The sequence below is a fragment of the Trypanosoma equiperdum genome (assembly GCF_001457755.1).
Source record: "Trypanosoma equiperdum strain OVI genome assembly, contig: ctg_1688, whole genome shotgun sequence".
NCBI classification, from domain to species: Eukaryota; Euglenozoa; class Kinetoplastea; order Trypanosomatida; family Trypanosomatidae; genus Trypanosoma; species Trypanosoma equiperdum.
This window is the reverse complement of record NW_027123713.1, coordinates 53,895-71,548: the sequence shown is the minus strand read 5'-3', so window position 1 is coordinate 71,548 and position 17,654 is coordinate 53,895. Positions and strand designations below refer to the sequence as shown.

General features: G+C 50.0%; 7 protein-coding genes across 7 annotated transcripts; all 7 read right to left on the bottom strand.

Moving 5' to 3' along the window:
* Positions 1 to 683: 683 nt before the first annotated feature.
* TEOVI_000858100 (uncharacterized protein) lies at positions 684 to 2,015 on the bottom strand (the record flags this gene model as incomplete). Its single annotated transcript, XM_067222752.1, has 1 exon — positions 684 to 2,015. The coding sequence occupies one exon, from the start codon at positions 2,013 to 2,015 to the stop codon at positions 684 to 686; it is 1,332 nt and encodes a 443-aa protein (XP_067078853.1).
* Positions 2,016 to 3,337: 1,322 nt separating this feature from the next.
* On the bottom strand, positions 3,338 to 6,841 carry TEOVI_000858000 (Ion channel/Calcium-activated BK potassium channel alpha subunit, putative; the record flags this gene model as incomplete). Its single annotated transcript, XM_067222751.1, has 1 exon — positions 3,338 to 6,841. One exon carries the CDS (start codon positions 6,839 to 6,841, stop codon positions 3,338 to 3,340), a length of 3,504 nt encoding a protein of 1,167 aa, XP_067078852.1.
* Positions 6,842 to 7,854: 1,013 nt separating this feature from the next.
* Positions 7,855 to 8,124, bottom strand: TEOVI_000857900 (uncharacterized protein; the record flags this gene model as incomplete). Its single annotated transcript, XM_067222750.1, has 1 exon — positions 7,855 to 8,124. The coding sequence occupies one exon, from the start codon at positions 8,122 to 8,124 to the stop codon at positions 7,855 to 7,857; it is 270 nt and encodes an 89-aa protein (XP_067078851.1).
* A 108-nt stretch (positions 8,125 to 8,232) lies between these two features.
* On the bottom strand, positions 8,233 to 11,070 carry TEOVI_000857800 (ABC transporter, putative; the record flags this gene model as incomplete). The annotated part of the gene is made up of 1 exon (XM_067222749.1): positions 8,233 to 11,070. One exon carries the CDS (start codon positions 11,068 to 11,070, stop codon positions 8,233 to 8,235), a length of 2,838 nt encoding a protein of 945 aa, XP_067078850.1.
* Positions 11,071 to 11,522: 452 nt separating this feature from the next.
* TEOVI_000857700 (uncharacterized protein) lies at positions 11,523 to 13,859 on the bottom strand (the record flags this gene model as incomplete). Its single annotated transcript, XM_067222748.1, has 1 exon — positions 11,523 to 13,859. One exon carries the CDS (start codon positions 13,857 to 13,859, stop codon positions 11,523 to 11,525), a length of 2,337 nt encoding a protein of 778 aa, XP_067078849.1.
* A 569-nt stretch (positions 13,860 to 14,428) lies between these two features.
* TEOVI_000857600 (uncharacterized protein) lies at positions 14,429 to 15,295 on the bottom strand (the record flags this gene model as incomplete). The annotated part of the gene is made up of 1 exon (XM_067222747.1): positions 14,429 to 15,295. The coding sequence occupies one exon, from the start codon at positions 15,293 to 15,295 to the stop codon at positions 14,429 to 14,431; it is 867 nt and encodes a 288-aa protein (XP_067078848.1).
* A 496-nt stretch (positions 15,296 to 15,791) lies between these two features.
* TEOVI_000857500 (Putative integral membrane protein conserved region (DUF2404), putative) lies at positions 15,792 to 17,384 on the bottom strand (the record flags this gene model as incomplete). Its single annotated transcript, XM_067222746.1, has 1 exon — positions 15,792 to 17,384. One exon carries the CDS (start codon positions 17,382 to 17,384, stop codon positions 15,792 to 15,794), a length of 1,593 nt encoding a protein of 530 aa, XP_067078847.1.
* Between the last annotated feature and the right edge of the window lie 270 nt (positions 17,385 to 17,654).

Genomic DNA, 17,654 nt, shown 5'->3' with positions numbered 1-17,654 from the left:
TATTATTATTATAACAATATTATGTATGCGGTCTAGCTTCTATGATGTGGTGTAACTCACCAAACTGTTTGAATGTGTATCTATCTACCAGTATGTGTTCGATACTTGCTTAGTACCACCAATATAGTGGCGGCTCGCTAGCCGTCCTTTACACCAAAGAGCAAACAGTTAAACCCAAAAGGTGTCAACCGCTTAGAGTGGATAATGAGATGAGGGTCCAAGAGAAGATATAAACGGCTGAGGTATTAATAGTAAAAGAAAATAAATTAGAAGCGGTTGAGCCCGTACAAAAAAAAAACGAAGGAAGTAAGTAAGCACGAGAGGTGAGGACGCCTAATCGTACTTGGGCTCGATTTCTGAGGGGTGTCCACCGACTGCCGTAAAAGCAAACATGCATATGGCACATGCCATACAGTGATACATTCTTTCGTGATCAAACAAAAAAAATGAAGTTTACAAGTGCTCAACAGAAAAATACAGAGAGGCGTAGAAGGAAGATGAAGATATAATATTTTCTTTCCTTACCCCTAAGGTGCAAGTAAGACACACCAGTCGCAGCAGCATTCAGCAGCCCTCCGTACCACCATCACTGCACCCACCTCACACACTCGGATGCACTGGGCAAAAGAATCCAAACAAGTTTTTGGAATTCGATCATCAGTTTTCTTTCACCTTCTCACCGTCTATGCATTTGATGAGGCTGCAGTTTGGCAGTCCTGCTGCCTTGCCCGCTCCCTTGCCGAACGCACTGCCCGCATGAGACGCTCAAGTGTAATCCCACCGCCGTTGTCAGACGCGCCTGCAGTCGGTGACGATGGTGTCGAGTGCGGCCACACTTGCCGATAGGGCGGTGACTTCATTGTTGTCCCTTCATGAGATGCAGAATCCATCGGTGACATCTTCGGCTCCGGTGGCAAAGGCGGCGGTGTTGCTGGGGTTGAGGGAGTCGGCGCTACGGCAGTGCTGCGGTTGCTCGGACACTCATCCGCCGTGTATACCGATCCCATTTCTCCCACTCCATGCGGTGGTGGCCTTCCATGCATAACACCAGACTTCACCACACACTCCGCTTCCAATGCGTCCAGTCGCCGCTGCAACGACTCCAACTGGCAACTGAATCGATGAATGGCAAATGCTTCACCTCGGGCTCCCTCCACATCGCCGCCCAATACAGGGGAGGAACGACATGGCGTGCACACCGGCGATCGCGACCTGCTCTGCTCATACCGGGCCCGAGCGCGACTGGTTAACCAGTCGGGTGCTTCCACTCCCCCAGAAGCCGTAGCGGCATCACACTGTGGAGTGGACGGACGTTCCGAAATATTGTACGGCTGACTAAGGGGATGTAGTTCACTTGTGTCACAGGGCACTTGATACCACGCCCGCGTCGTTGGCTTTCCTGACGGCGCTAATTCGGACGCCTCGTGCGCACGCCCCGCGGCATGGGGGTAGTTATATGAGTGGTATTCGTTTGTCTGTGGCCAATACCGCATAGGGTTGACTCCTTCAGCCACGCTGCCATGAGCGGTTGCGCGACACGGAAGGTGGCCACAGCCGAATTTCCCGCAGCAACCCCTAACAAAATTATATGACCCTCCGCAGTCGTTACCACCGAGATTGGCGTGATGAGAACAGCCATTCAGCCGTGCAGCGCATGTGGTTTGCTGTTGAGCAGCCTGAAAGGATGACAGTGCAGCCGTCCGATGGAGGCCGTAGGCAAGTAATCCCGGGTCGTGTACGCAGTTACTACAACGCCACCACGCGTGTGAAAACAAACCATCGTAGTCATCACCTCTCACGGGTGTTCTCAGACGTGGGCAACACGACGGCTTCTCTTCTGTGGAATTATGGTGTGAATCCATCGAGTCAGTGGCAACAGTGGCCACGACATCTGGAACGGTGGTGTGGCACTCTGGCGAGGGTCGATGCTGCGAGCTGCGCCCTATTCTCCACAGAGATGTTCCCATTGGTGCATCAATGTTGTAAGGATGCAGTGGCGACGCGTTTTTTATCATGAGACGCTTAACTCCCTGCTCCACACACAGGCGTTGGGTATTAGTGTTATTTCTCCGTGGGTTCACTTATTTTTTTTTTCTATTGCAATTTGTGCCGGGCCTCCGGGTCCCCTTTGACACGATTGCTATTGCAACCGTCTAGAGATGCACGTCACCAATTGGATGACAGAGCAACAATTACCCTCTTTTACAATAAACAAGATGGCGCAATTTTTTTTCAAAAGGGGGGGCAATGAATTCCAAGTGAGAGGTAGAGGAGAGGGGAAAAAAAAGAAAAGAAAAACAATATGACGAAAGAATATGAGCAAAGACTCAACTACAAAACCTGCTCCTGCCGAACAAGGACAATGGAGAGGGCTAGGGTTAACGAGTCGGAGCAAGTACACAGCTCTTCCCCTCCATAAGCAACGGAGCAGACGGGGAAAGCAACGAAATAAAAAAAATCTACAGCGACAAAAAAGAGTTTCGCATTTGGTGCGCGCATGTGGCCAAAGAGATAGACGCGCAACGCAAGCACCAACACCAGCATCGTAAGATACCTTCACATATTGCTATAAGCACGTTTACACACGCGCATACATAAATTTATATTTATGTATTTTTCTTTATTTACCCATATACTTTAAAAAAATGCTGCGAGCATTATCAACTCTTACTGCTATTACCACTCTTGGAACAACACTTATACACGCGAACGGTAAAAACACTGCCACAACTCATTCATCATCCACCACCACCACGATCTCGCCGTTTATGAACACTTTTCAGTTGCGCGCTCTCAGCCACGAAAAAAGGGAGTGAAGCACGGAAAAAAAAAGAGTGAAAGAACGCCAAAACGCTGGCAAAAAGAACGACAACGCAGGCTTCCTTTCCCTTCACGGCTTAACTCCAGTGCCAACAGAAAGGAAAGAGAAGCGGATAAAGGGAATAATGGAGAAAACGGTAACTGAAAAAAGAAACAAAGAAGGGAAATCCGCAATAACAACATTGCTGACAGCGGCGCGTTCACATCTCGTCACTTGTGAAGGGAGGGAACAGAAGCAGGGAAAACAACGTTAGCACACAATTCCTGTGCAAACGAGGTAAGGGAACGACTAAAGGCATGTACACACAATAAGTTACGTTAATCGAAGAAGAAACCAACGTGGCTAGCACACACACACACACACACACACACACACACACTGCCATCTCCCAGCACCAGCGCGTGAGTACCATTCTCACAAACGCATTATATATATATATATATGACGCACACCAAACCATGTCCCTTAAACCCCACGGTTACATAGTCACAATTTAACACTCCCTTCTTGTAAACGTTAGCAACCCATTCTGTTATGTGCTCCCGTGACTCCAGAAAGGGCGTACACCACATCATCAACCCTTAACGGCATTTTCATTGGGGGGTTCGTAATGAAATAGCGGGGAACGCCTGGAAGCCCCTCAGACGTCGGGAATCGGCGGAAAACACCGATGGCCACCCACGAACGGTGTTTCAGGAGGAACACAAACAAATCGCCGAACGTTTGAAAATGCAAAAGCTGGTTCCCACATACCTTAAAAAGAGTGGTGTCCGACTTGTCGCCGCTGTTCCACCCCCCTGTATCAAACACACTTCCCTGCCGATGCAGGCACAACACGTTGTTAAGGAATTTCATAATACAACGATTCCGGTGAGCGTGGATAAAAATTGTTTGCAGCATGTTGGCAGAGAAGCAACGACCCATCATGAACGCCAGGGAGTACTGGAAATGGACCTCACCACGCTGTCGCCATTCCGTGTCCGCGTGGTGAGGTGTAACTGAAATGCAGGACTTAAAGGATTTTAGCTCCACCATAACCTGCTGCTCCACCTCTGCACCGCGAGACGACCCACCGCCCACCCCCTGTTGCTGCTTCTCCGAAGTGGCATGGCAATCAAGGATAGCGCGTATGTTGTTCTCCACAGCAACAAGCGGGACGTCCTTAAAGTCCCAGTGACTAAGCTGTGAGCAGTATATGAGAATACCACGCAGGTTAGCCGCCCCTCCACTTTCCTTGATGGCATAGTTTAAGTGAGACTCCATTGTACTCGAGCCCCGAATATGTCGTAGGGGAAACTCAAATGAAGAGTCCCACTGCCGGAGGAAAGAATCGCTCAGACTCTGCCAACTGAGAAGTGTAACGCGGGAGCGGGAGTGAATGCCCCGGATGCAACGCATCATTTGTACGAGTTCAAACCGTGAAGCATGGTCATTAAGGTAATGGTCATACATGGACTCTAGCAATGGTTGTTTGAACGAGGACACATGGTCAATAAAAAGAAAGTTTTCCCCAGGGGCTTTCCCGCTCCTCCCGCACTGGTACTCGTTACTTACATGTCTCAGTATGTCATTGATCTGCCGCTCTATTCGTTCAACCGAAGATTCCACAGGCTCAGACCTTGTGCGAACCGCCTGGCGCCAGTTCAGCAAATGCGTCAGCACCGCCAACGAACCGCCTAGAGGAAGGCGTGAGAGTGAAACATCACCGAAACATTTAACCACGAAGTCCTCTCCCAACAGCCTCCTCCGCAGTCTTTCGACCTGCATATCCAACACGCTGGTGATGGTACCTTTGGAGAGAGCTACACTGTTCGGCAATGGCACATTTGCTTTCCCTTTATGTCCCTGCATCGCCACTGGTGGAGTCTTTCCAGGCGAATTGTCACACTCTGTACCGAGACATGGCACCTCCTCATTACTACCAGTAGGCACCTCAAAGCTTGGGTTGAACGGGTAAATGAGGCTCGCGCTGTCGATTCCAACAGCGCCCAACTCCTCCACCTCAGCGTCCGGCACGTCACCACGGGAGCCGCTTTGTGCGGATGCATCAGCCGCGGGCGAAGCCATCCGCGCCTCCCATTGCTCACTCCTATCACACCCCGTCATGCTCCCACGGGAGCCCTCTGTTGGGTCAAGCGCTCTTAGCGCCAGGTCCACACTGTCGCTACCACTTTCATGTAGTACAAGGATAGTGTCACTCAACGCAAGTTTATAATCAAGGTCGAGTATCATCATCCTATTCCTCCCTTCCTCCACGCCAACAACTAATACATTAAAGGTCTTCAACAGGTATACTGCGTCCCGCAGAGGCCGCCGCTCAAAATAAGGTGGAACCGTAAATGTGCGAAATGTAGCGCGCCGACTGTATTCGTACAGGTCCTTCCAGTTATCCATTCCCTCCTCAGACCACAGAGAAGCCGGAGAGCTTCCACCTGACGATGCAGTACGAACAAGGTTCACCAAAAATGGAACAATACCGGGAAGAATAAGAGCACTCGCCATAATGCTCCTCATATTCTGATCCACCATCGTTTCGCGCTCCTCCAGCAGTTTGATGTGGGTACCGAATCGGAGTTGCAGGTACTGCTGAACAAAAGGTGCATGCCGCTGGAACGTAACGGAGGACAAAAACACGTCATCGTCCCGCGCCTTCGCCGTCCCATCGCTAGTTGGGGAAATGATAACCGCATCCGCCTCACTCACCCGCATGCGATGCAGCGAAGCCTTGTTGAGTACCTTCACTACCATAAATGTACTGCGCATCCTATAATTTGGGTGTCCACCCAATGATAGAACATCCCGCGGAAAACTTGCATTGCAAAAGCACACAGATCTCGTTGGGTATAGTTTGAAGACCTCGTCAAGTATGGACACAGCGTCCTCCTGGCTCACGTGACCATACACGATGAAGTGATGCGGTGGACCGCCGTACTTCGGAAAGTCACGCAGCATCTTCACCATCCCTACCACAACCACAATCCACGAAGGCATCTTCGCAAGAAAGACAAAGATAATTCCAATCGTCAACATACGGCCAATGTTGCCCTGCGGAAGAACGTCACCGAACCCAGTCGTTGATACGGTCGCCATGACAAAGTACAGCGAATCTATTGTGCCAATCATCGTGCCGGAAAAAATTTGCTGAATTTGAAAGATGCACGCAGTTGTGAATACCATGGTTAAGAACAACGAAAGCGATGGTGCTGCCAAACGAACAACATCGAGCCTATCACTACTGGATGACAACATGGCCACGGAGTCCAGCAGAAAGAGAAAATACTGCCGCATGGGCCAACACCGCAGAAACATCGGAACGTACATCCGACTCGCCCAAGTCAGGCCGAAAACCAAGGCCATAAAAAGGAGGACAATCTGATAGATAGTTGTAACGAGCACCACAACGATGGTAAAAGGCGTAAAGGAGTACGCAAAGATCAGTTGGGATAGTAGTAAAATGGACAGGGCACTGCTTATGCAGAAGCACAAGCCTAATTCCTCCTCAGTGAAAGAATTCCACGTGGCGCCCTCTGCAACACCTGACACTTGCCACAAATAAATGGCCACCATCGTTGTCTCGCACAAGAAGAGGACGGACCAGACAATCATGGAAACGATTGGGTGCTGCCGCACCACACGCAAGTATATATTTCTTACTCCTCGTGTCATGGCGAAACCAAACCAAAGCTTCTCATCCTCCACCCTCCTGGGACCACAGCAGGGGAAGAGGCAGCGCAACTGGCTGGCAAAAGTAGCCAATACATCACTACAGAAGCCACTGCTTCCCTCAGATTCGTACTCGGGTGCCGTGTCCTGCAGGCCTCGTCTGCGCCGGGCCGGGCGGCGGCTTTGAGGTGTGTTGAACCGCAGTGAACGCCTAAAGGGAATATATTCACCAACGTCCATGCGGTGTCCCTTCGACGTCAGATCTGTCACTTCCTTCAGTAACTCATTTCCTGCAGCCTCCCCCAAAAGCGCTGGATCGGAGGGTTGAGCATCAAAGCGGGGGTACAGCGTGTACATGCACACTTCCCTCCCCACCTCCTTCACTTCCGCCTCCTCGATTTGAAAAATTACTTACAGTTTACCTTCCCACTCACGCGCGCTGAACCCACACAACCGTTTCAACCTCTGGTTTTTTGAAAAAGTTCGAGGGGAGGATGATGTGGGTACCAGTCCCACTACATCATTTGTTTTCGTATTGTCATTGTTTGTGCATATATGCACATGTGTACATTTTATACCACGCGCATGAATACATGAAAATGGGCAGGGAGATGGAGAGAGAAAAGAAGTAAGAAAGTGAAAGAAGGAAAGGTAAAATACAGAATTGACACGCAGATGCACGAATAATGGGGTGAAAAAGAAGTACATGTTGAACACGGAAACACACAACCCACAGAGAGAGAGAGAGAGAGAGACGCACGCATACGTTTGTAGTAGGCACACACAAACACATAAGTACAATACGATAAACCAAAAAGAAAAAAATGGGACAGAAGGGAAGAAGGAAAAGAAGATCAAACCCAAGGAAAACCAATGTGATTTAGCGTAAACGCACACGCGTACTGGTCCCCCCCCAAAAAAAAAAAAGGAAAATGGGATCACGAAGACCGATGGAATAAGCGAGCGGAACGTTTGTCTGACACGTCCAAACAGCTCGAAGGGTTTAACACAAAATCGGAAAGGGGGAACACACACACACACACACATACGAAAAAAGAAAAACACTCGTACACAGATTTATGCCTATTTCCTTCCCCCACTGTTTCTTTTCCTTTTTTAAAAAAGTCAGACCAGTGACCAAAAAATAATAATAATGATAATAATAATAATACGACGATACGACGACAAAAAGTTCACTAACTGCGGTATTCAGACAAACTAAAATGTCACAAACAATCTTAGGGACGAAAATGAAAAGGAAAAACAAACAATCAAACAACGAACAAGCGGAGATACTGGAAGCTGGAAAAAGTTGAAGGGAACCAAATGAAATTTCCTTCACGCTCCACACGTAGAACTGTTGATAAATATTAATGTGAACGGCGACGAAACATAAAAGCCTTCGTTACTCCCTTACCTCCCCCCCCCATACCCACCAACGTTGATCCCATCACTTCTAACGCCAACCCGCACAATTCGTGCATGCACCAAATGGCATTATGACACGCAAAGAGAGCGCATAACACTACGGAGGGAAAATGGATCATGTGCATGAAAATAAAAATAAAACGAGACAAAAGGAGATGACAAAACTGGAAATAACAGCACGCCACGAATGTCGATACCGCTGTCAGCTTCATGTATTAAATTTCCGCCATCATACCCCAACTACCTCCACACATATGTACTGCCACACATTGGCATCAATTAGTTTTGCGAGTAATGCAATTTCAGCAGCAGCGAGTCGCTCACAATGTTACGGTCTCATCCGCCATTTGCAACACATCGGCGTCATGCGACACGCATATGATACCACCCACAAGTCCAGAAGACAGCAACTCACGCCACTGTGACATGACTGCTTTCTTCGTCTCACTGTCTAACCCTGCTGTGGGTTCATCCAACAAAAGTACACTGGAACAGTGGAATAGAGCACGAGCTAACATTAGTCTCTGCCCCTGACCACAACTCAGTCGCACGGCATCGGGCGTCGCCCAACCAACATTCACGCACAGTGGCGTCATGATACCATTTGGCAAGCGCTTAATGAAATGACCGCAACCCGCAGCCTCCGTGCAGACACGCACCCGCTCAAGGACCAACGTATCCGTAATTGAAACGCGGTTCCGAAGTGAGACATTCTGGGCTATGGTCGCGCCAGGAAATATAGTTGGGGCCTGTGGCACGTAGCTGAAAAAAGTAGACCGAAGCTGAGCTCGCGGTATAAGCTCAACTGGAGCCCACTGCTCTTTATTACCGCTATTACCCGTTCCCCCTCCGTTGGATTCCGACACATGATGCCGTCGCAACCGAAACTCAAGAAGGAGAGTGTTGGGGTTCTCCGGCGCGTAAAGCCCCAATAGAAGGCGCAGGAGTGTTGTTTTGCCGCAGCCACTAACTCCCGTGATGCACACAAGCCGCCCAAGACCTGTCGTCCTATTCCTCAACTCAAATTGAAACGAAGCGGGCTTCAGAAAGGCATCAACAGTTGGTGCTGTTGGATAACGAAACTGCAAACCGTTCGCGCGAACAGCCAGCACCTCCACGTCGTTTCCTTTAAGCCTCAACTCTCCATCTTCCTTGTTTTTCTTATACGTACCGCCATTCATATCACAAGTAAGTGCAGTAGTATCACTGATATTGCCCTTATCCGTATGCTCACAGATCCTCTCCGCGGTGTCTCCATCCTCCCAATTCTTGGAGTCGAGGATACGTTCAAGCACCCCAGCCTTGTATGCATTATATCCCACTACGTCCACAACACGCTGAACGTCCACCACACGCTCCAATACATCCTGCGAGGCCCGTATTGCCTCAAGAAGAAAGACTTGTATTTGACACGTGCCCGCAGCATTCGCAGCGACAATAGCGGGAAGAAGCCACCGTGCGACCGGTTTAAGAGCATCAATCGCCCAAAGGTAGCGGGAGTTATAGGTTAATTGGAAAACACGACGCAGGCCACAGGAACGCCGTCGGTAGTGAGCGGTGTAGTTGTTCCACCATTCCATCAGTTTGGTGTCAGCGCCGTACGGGCGCAGCTCGGGGATGTGCTCGATAATGTCCATCCCACAGAACATCAGGTGGTCTGTTGTATCTTTCCGATTCTCCTCCTCCTCTGCATCCGACGGGCTGTCAACCGCCTCAACCCCAATCCCATTACAATATGAGAGGGCGCAGTAGGTCTTCTTGAGAAAACTCAGGCTAGCATTTAAAAGACTTGCTCCAGCAACCGCTCCCATAACGGTCACCGCACTCCGCATGTCTAACACCCTTAATGCCACACACAATGAAATGCCAGACTGTGCCAGCCGCGTAAAGAAGTCATGCACAAAAACATCAACCCCCTCAAGGTCATTAACGTAGTACACAATCTCCTCAACAGCGTAACGTTCCGTTTTGTCGAAGTAACTTAAGGGTGTCCGCGTGAGTGCATCGTATAGTCGGTGCTTCACAGTGTCCCTGCGCCATGCAGCAGAGGCGTGGGTGTAGTCCTGTGTTACCCGTGTGATTCCCAGACGCAACATGTGCAACATCCACTCGGAAACGAGAAGACGCGCTACGACGATGTGCATGGCAGTCCATGAGACGATGGCACCGTCCCCGGTGGTTCCCCCAGTATTGATGGAAGCAGCGGTGCCAAAGAGATTAGGAAGAAGTTGCTCCACGTCCACCCTGATTGTACAAATCGCACTCGCACTACGGGCAGCAAAAGCAGTGAGCAGTCCCACCATACCGTAAGTGCATAACTTATCGAGCCCCCCTGCAAACACATATCTGGTGAGACTCCAAAGGTTGCGCAGCTGTAACGCCCTTGCCTGCCCACGCAACCGGTCGTCTTCGGCGGACAGACACTCCCAGCAAGAGTCGAAGGGGACCCGCACCGGTGCGTGTAACGTAGAAATAAACTCTCGATAAAGAGCTCCTGTGTGCTTTCCAAGTTCGGTCAACTCGGCATTGCACCGTCCCACGTCTCCGGCGATCACTATAGACTCGTGAACGGTGCGCAGGAGCTGCAAACGCCACAATAATGCCATCAGAGCGGCACTGGGCCCGTACCTCGACCCGGCCAAGTGAGGCTCCAGCCGCCTGCGCAGAAGACCCACGACCTCACGCGCGTCCAAAGTGTACCTCACACGGTCCTCCCACAGCAGTCGAATCGGCTCAGGAAGTGTCTCGTACTCGGCGACGGCGTCTGCAGGGGGAGATCTGGCCCATGAGCCTGGTGACGTCCGCGGCGCCCCAAGAATTGCTTTGCATAACTCGTCACTGTACTGCTGCACTAAACACGCTTTCGCTTCCTCGTCGCGGTCCTCTAACTCATCGGTCACCACAAACTTCACCGGCCCATTATGATGGTTGACGGCACGTTCCACATTAAGGGCCCGTCGGTTTCGAAACCACACGGTTGCAGTATAAACGCCATCAACCAAAAAGCCTAAACCGACGGCACAAAGCAAAACGGTGTTGGGCGGCAGAAATTGATTACCACTTATGTGGAGGCTGCGGCTCACATCTTGCAGGGATTTCAGTAGAGCCTTGCTGCTGAAAAAAGTGGTGGAGATTACTTCACCTTGAGTTGTCGTCATTCGTCGTGGCTGTTTCGGTGTTTGTCGAACAGCGAATACTCCCCTCCACAATCACTCCGGCAAGGTACGGTACAAACAGAGCTATAAAAACCAAGTTAGGTAAATAATAAGGAGTATAAGAGAGTTCGCTTTGTTTTATTTGTCCTCTTTCTATAATCTGATGCGCATAAGACATAAAAAGTGAGGGTGAGAAGAAAGTACGTGGTGCAACGTAATATAACATTTGCGACAGATGTGAAAACCGAAAGTATACACCATTGCGACAAAAATGAGATGGACACCCCAGCTCCAAACTATTTTGGAGGTGAAGAACACCACACACACATACACATGGGTATACCCGGCTGTAAGAATGACCAATTCTTTTTTTTTCCGGCATGCGTGTTCTTGCTCGCTGAGACCTTTTCTTTTTTTTTTCTCAACCGCGATGATTTGACACTAAAATATATCCCTCACATGATGCCGTAGTCGTCCTCCTCCAGCAATGGTAACTCTTCATCACGTCCACGCTTTCGCCCCTTTGCTCCTTCGTCACGATTTCCACCAGCGCCCGTAGCACCACCGGCACCGCCGTTACGCCGGTCCCCATCACCGTTCTCCACTCTGCTGCCATTACCACTAGCTGTCCTGCCGATATTGAGTGCTCTCTCATTTGCCACTTTCGTCTCCCACACCAAGTTTGTATCACTCAGAGCAGTGTCGTCAGTGGCAGTGATTAATGTCGCAATGTGTTTACCACCCTTATTTGTGCCACCAAGAGAGTAATTCACCACGAGCCCTTCCGCGGGGCGACGCCTGCCGGCCTCCATCCATGACGCCCATAGGAAAGCATCACTGCTAAATTGTACCGTTGAGGAGCCGTTCACTTCAGGGCGAATGTGACCCCGGTGCTCATCCGCATCGTAAACGTAAATAACCCCGCGATAGCGCCGAAGAACAGAACAAACCGGTCGTTCGCTTCCTGTCCCACCTTTGTCCCGTTCCCTCCGCTTCTCCTTCTTCCCCCCCTCATTTTCCTTTACCGTCACACCTCCACTATCCCCTCCTTCCATTAGTCCATTTCCCCCTTGCTTCTGCACCGCATCCCCGGTCTCTGGGCCCCCTTCCTTCCCGGGAACCGATACCTTCTCTTCAGCACCACCTTTTTTTTCTTCGGGCACACTTTCCCCCGCTGAGGCTGATGGCGATCCTTCCGTTGGCACGCCTTGGTTCCGATTCCCCCTTCCGTCTCGCCCGCGCTCGGCTCCAGGATTAAAGACGAAACTAAACCAAGATTGCTCAATCGCTAATGCGTGATGATTTATTGGAAGACCACCGATGTTGTCAGCTCGCAACCGTCTGTTTGTCCGGTTAACAGAAGTGTTCCACCGCACCGTAAATGTCAAGGGTTCCCCCACCAACAAAACGGGTTGACCAACTTGTAGGAAGAGCGCAAGCAGTCGAGCTGCCTCGGGGGTAAGGAGTGCAGCAGCCCTCTGGATCATATCGTTCGCTTCTGCATTGGCAACAGTTCCACCATTATCCCCACTTCCCGCACTTCCATCATCGGGTTTTTCCTTAACCTCTTCAGTCTGCACTATTTCACTAACCCCAACTGTTGTCATCGCCTTAACTCCATTCCCCTTCTTATCCCCTCTTGAGGTCACCGTATCGGAATCTGGAGGTTGCTCTAGCGAGACTTCCCCACCCGCATTAGTCTCAGCCACAGGCAAAGCCGGTTGCTCTTCCCTGATAACTTCACCCGTGCAACTACTTTCAATATTCCTTTCTGCAATGGCAAACCCGTCAAGCACGGCCTCATTTCCACTTCCCTCGTTGTTGCAATTGTTGGTGCCACTCGTGTTAGAAACAGTCTCACTTCCATGCCGGCGCTGGCGACGATGGGACTGGCGGCTATCCACTCCGTCATCTCTTCCTCCTTCTCTATGCTGCGCGTTAGCGCTCACCGGCATGCCAAAAAACGCTTCCAGTACACGGCGAGTGAAAGTGAATTCAATGCTTTCCCGTGTGAAATACACATCTGGGTTTCCTATGTCCGGCGCAATGAAACCAAAATTTTTGTTCTGTCTGAACAACACACAACGCCCTGTATGACGTCTCCCGTCCCCAGGGCACATTAACGCAATCTGCTCTTCCGCCGTAAGCTGCCTGCGTGGCGCGTTTTGTGCAGAACCACTTGTCTGTTGATGTTGATGTTGATGTTGCATCGTATGGTGTCTTGTGCCGTGCGAGGAAGTAAACATCCCTCCTGCTGTACCTTTACTGGAAGCCCCAACGCCTGGCCCGCCATCTCCAGTGTTATTAACAATTCCATCCCCACCTTCATTACCATCAGCGTCAACCCCAACGGACTGCTGACGTTGCGGCTGTTCAACATCGTCAAACAACGAAGCGTACTTCATAGCCTCCTGCACCGCCTCGTCCTCAGCGTCGAGCTGCAGATCAATCGTACGGTGAACTTCCCCTCCCTGCTCTTGATCCCCATGCTGCTGCTCCTCTGTCCTTTTGGCTGCATGGCGCATTACCGCGCTGAAATCTAAAATGCCTTCTTCCGTCAAATTACCGTTAGGGCCCGAGTCGTCTGCCGCAGAGCCGTTGTCGCCCCCTTCCTCAGTGGTAAAAGTAATGCCGTCAGTATTTTGTTCTTCATTTTCAGCCTGAATACTCTCCATCAGGGCGTATTTCTCCCTCAGAGAGGCGGGCCCGGTGTTCAGAACTACATCTGCAGGAATAGTGGCAAATACCTCGTCAAAGAGGTTTCGCGTCGTTAATCGAGGGGTTTTTTGCATTTTTCTGAACCCTTTTCAACTAATATGACTCCGTAAAATAGACGGAGGAACGCGGAGGGGGGGAAAATAGGAGCCAGAGAAGTGGTGGCACCTGATGACTGTTCCCTGGCACGCTCCTTCTCACACCTTTTTAGCAGTTAGTGAAGTGGAAAGAAACAACAAGTAACAATAATAAAAATAATAATAGCACTGACGGTAACAGTAGCAAAGTCACGATAAGGGAACGGGGGCAAGGGGAGTGGGGGGTGGGCAGAGAAAGCGAATGGTACCCCCGTACATACCACGTGGAACCTCGGATGTTTCGATATATAGACCACCAGGAACAACCAGTAGCGGGCGAAAAAAAAAAAACAGTGCAAAACAAGATGTGCATTCGCTTATTAAATCTGCTTTTGAATAAAAACATAGTAGCCCCTTCCTTTTTTTTTTTCCACATGGACACGTCTTTTATACTTTCCCCTCCCTCCCTCCCCCTTCCCTCTCTCCTTCTCCATTTTTCCCCTCGTACACCTACAAATCATGATCAGATATCCGCCGACTCAGCTTCAGTATGATAAGACCATGAGACCTCATTGTTGCACAAACCGGGCAAGTACACGTTCCTGAGCTCTCAACCGCAGTTCCAGTGCATCACGTTCCATCGCCTCCAACTTTAGTGCCGCTTCCAACCGCCGTATTCGCTTTAGCATCGCTTCCCTCTCTGCAAATAGATATGGTGTCATATGTCCATTCTTACCTCCACTTCCTTCGCTGAGAAGTGTAGTATCGGAAACTGCACCAGCTTTCTCACTGCTAGGATGTGCGGCACTGGTGGTAGTGGTGGTGTTATTTGAAGATACTCCCGTGGTATTCTTTTCATGCTCAGTCCCATGCAGTGGAATGCCCTGCAGTGTCTCCTCAAATTTCTCATCACCGCCCTCCATCAATATACCAACTCGCTGCTGCAGTACAGCATTTTCTGCCCTGAGATCTCGTACCATCTGCCACAACTCATTTAGTTGCCGAGGAGGCAATGACGATGACGACGATGACGATGATGACCGGGACATGGATTCCACCGCTGATGTTTGTGAATGAGTTGGGTAGACAAGAGCAGCTGGGCCTATGCCATATGGTGAAACCACCGACGAGCCGCGGGTGTTGTTGATTCCCGATCGGTTAATGCCGGAATTTTCATTACTGAGAGGGGCGGCGCGCTGAATTGCGGATGTTGGGGCGGCAGGTTCTGGTCCCCTCACCCTCTGTCGTAGAGCTTGCGCAACGGGAAAAGATCTATCCAAAGAACGAAATCGAGCAATGGCATTCAGTGATGCGCTGCTCCCATCGAGACGGGACTGCCCGGTTGATGTGCCCAATAATGGCCCTTGAGAGCATCCCTCCCTGCCGGTATCATCGGGTCCAAACCGAAGCGAATGTGACGGTCCAGTGATGGGCATGTGGATTTACAATTTGCCCGTTTGGTTGTTGGTTACTCTACGGTGCCAACACAACCACCACTCCTTTCCCGTTCTCCCTTCGGTGAGATATATGTATATGCGTACAATATATATAGATAGATGTATAGATAGAGATATGTTAACTGCACTTCTTCGTCACAAATTCTTCCGACCCCTATGATGTGTGTTGGTGCGGTTGTCCTCGGCACTAAGCCGCATCCTTTCAAAAAAGGGGGGAAATGTCCACACAATACAAAAGGGAAACAGAATCCAGATCAGGAAATAACTCAATAGGAGATGAAAAGATCGCAAAAAAAAACGATAAAAGACACGAGGCTCAGTTAAAGCGTCTGTGGGGCAGCACATAACACAAGCAAACACATATACATGTGTAATACTTGTTTATATTCAGGGAAAGCAAATTGAAAAGGAGGAAAACCGTCACACACTGCACATGTTTTTTTTTTTGGGGGGGGGCCGAAATGCCATTCACTCCTCACCTATGTGGTCGACGTTCGATCAATGACCCCATGCTCACGGCGTCAAAGCTGCGGAGTGGCGGTGGTGACGACTCCTCTTCTGCTGGTGATGCAAAACTGTACTCCACTTTTGCATCCACATCCTCTTCACCATCATCACTCGCCTCCGAAGAGGATGGAGAGTAACTTAGGCACGGCAATGGGAAGTCATCCATGGATGGAAGCAGCATATCCTCAAATAATTTCACCTTCACGATGGTCGTCATGATGGCACTCATATCTGGAAGGAGCTTCAGTAAGGTGTGTAGGAAACCATCATTTGTGGCAACTTCCTGCGTAAACTCCAGCTGCAGATGCGGCGTGTGTGGGCTGCTCAGCCAAATCTTTGCTGATGGAGGGGGACCGACATTGAGCCGCACACGGTTCGACAGCTGAAGCACCTTCACATTAAAAATAATGTCTGGCACACGCATGCCGCGATACGTTATGCTGAACCGTAGGCTGAAGTGGAGGCCGCCGCGATACAGGAGATAAAAGTCAAATTCTATCTCACCATTGGGTGAAACAACTGGATCGCTTACCGAGTCAAGAAGCGGAATCTCTTCACCAAGCTCCAAGCGGTCCAGTATAATCTCCCCTTTCATGTGATTAGGAAGCCTCCTCGACACCCTTCGTAGCTTCCGTCTGATCTTTCGGGTGAGCAAATCTTGTAGACTACTCGTGTCCGTGTTAGCAAAGTAGAGACGTGCAACTACAAGACTGAGAGCATCGGCGCGTGTTAACCGTTTGATGAAATTGCGCCACTCCTCTGATTGAGAATTACCCTGGAGCAAATTGTACCAGCGCTCCAACTCCCTTCTCGTACACATCTTAAACAGCACCGCGGTCCACTTACTATAGTCTTCCCCGCTACCATCCACAGAAGATGAAGAGTCAAGCGCAGAACTGGACAAGTTATTACTCTGGCTGTTGTTCCTTTGGTCGCTATGCGTGTCCTTCGCGTTGATGAAATCCTCGTCATCGTCTTGAAGCGGTGAATGATGAACTGTCCCCCTGCTGGTTTGCTCCCTCTGCTTCCGACGAAGTCTTTGCTTCAGTTGCACGACTGGATCTACAAGAAACAAAGGAAGGCCTGGTTTATGACGAAGCAGAAGACATTGGCCCGACACTGGCGAACACCGTTCCGCTATATTCACATGTCGATGATATTTAGATATCTTTACCACAGAACTGATGACAGAATCTGTATTTATCTTCCCAATCAACTGATCTCCACACACAACGGTGTTGTTAAGGTCATCTGACATCTCCCGCGTAACTAATCGATACACGGACACGGTAGAACCAAAGAGCACAGCCCGCACAGGAATCGTCTTCCATACGACATCACCATCAAAACATGCCATTTCACAAATACCCTCCACTTTGGATGCCGGCACCGTCACACTCGTACGCGTATCCTCCAATGCTCGGATAGCAGCTTCCTCATTACGCTCCAACATGCGCTGAAGGAAGTTATCGAACCTAATGAAAGCGAACCACACGCTAAAGACAGTTGCCACTGCCCCGCAAGCAACACCACATAGCAGTAGAAGCAGCAGACTCAACATACACAAAACCTGACACGCCCGTCTTTCCTCCTGCAACGCAACAAAAGCTATTGGCTCAACGTTACAGCGTGTGTGAGCGTCCGCACGGGCACTCGAAGCGGATTGGTGGAGGCCTCCGCCTTCACCACCCCTTTCGTTTAAATGTCTCTCCTCTCCTTCTACACTTTGGCTCTGAGGGCTACGGCGCAGGGAATTACGTGGTGTTTCACGATGAGAAATGCGAGAGAAGAAGATGAGAAAAAAAAAGATGAAAAAGATTAAATAAATAAC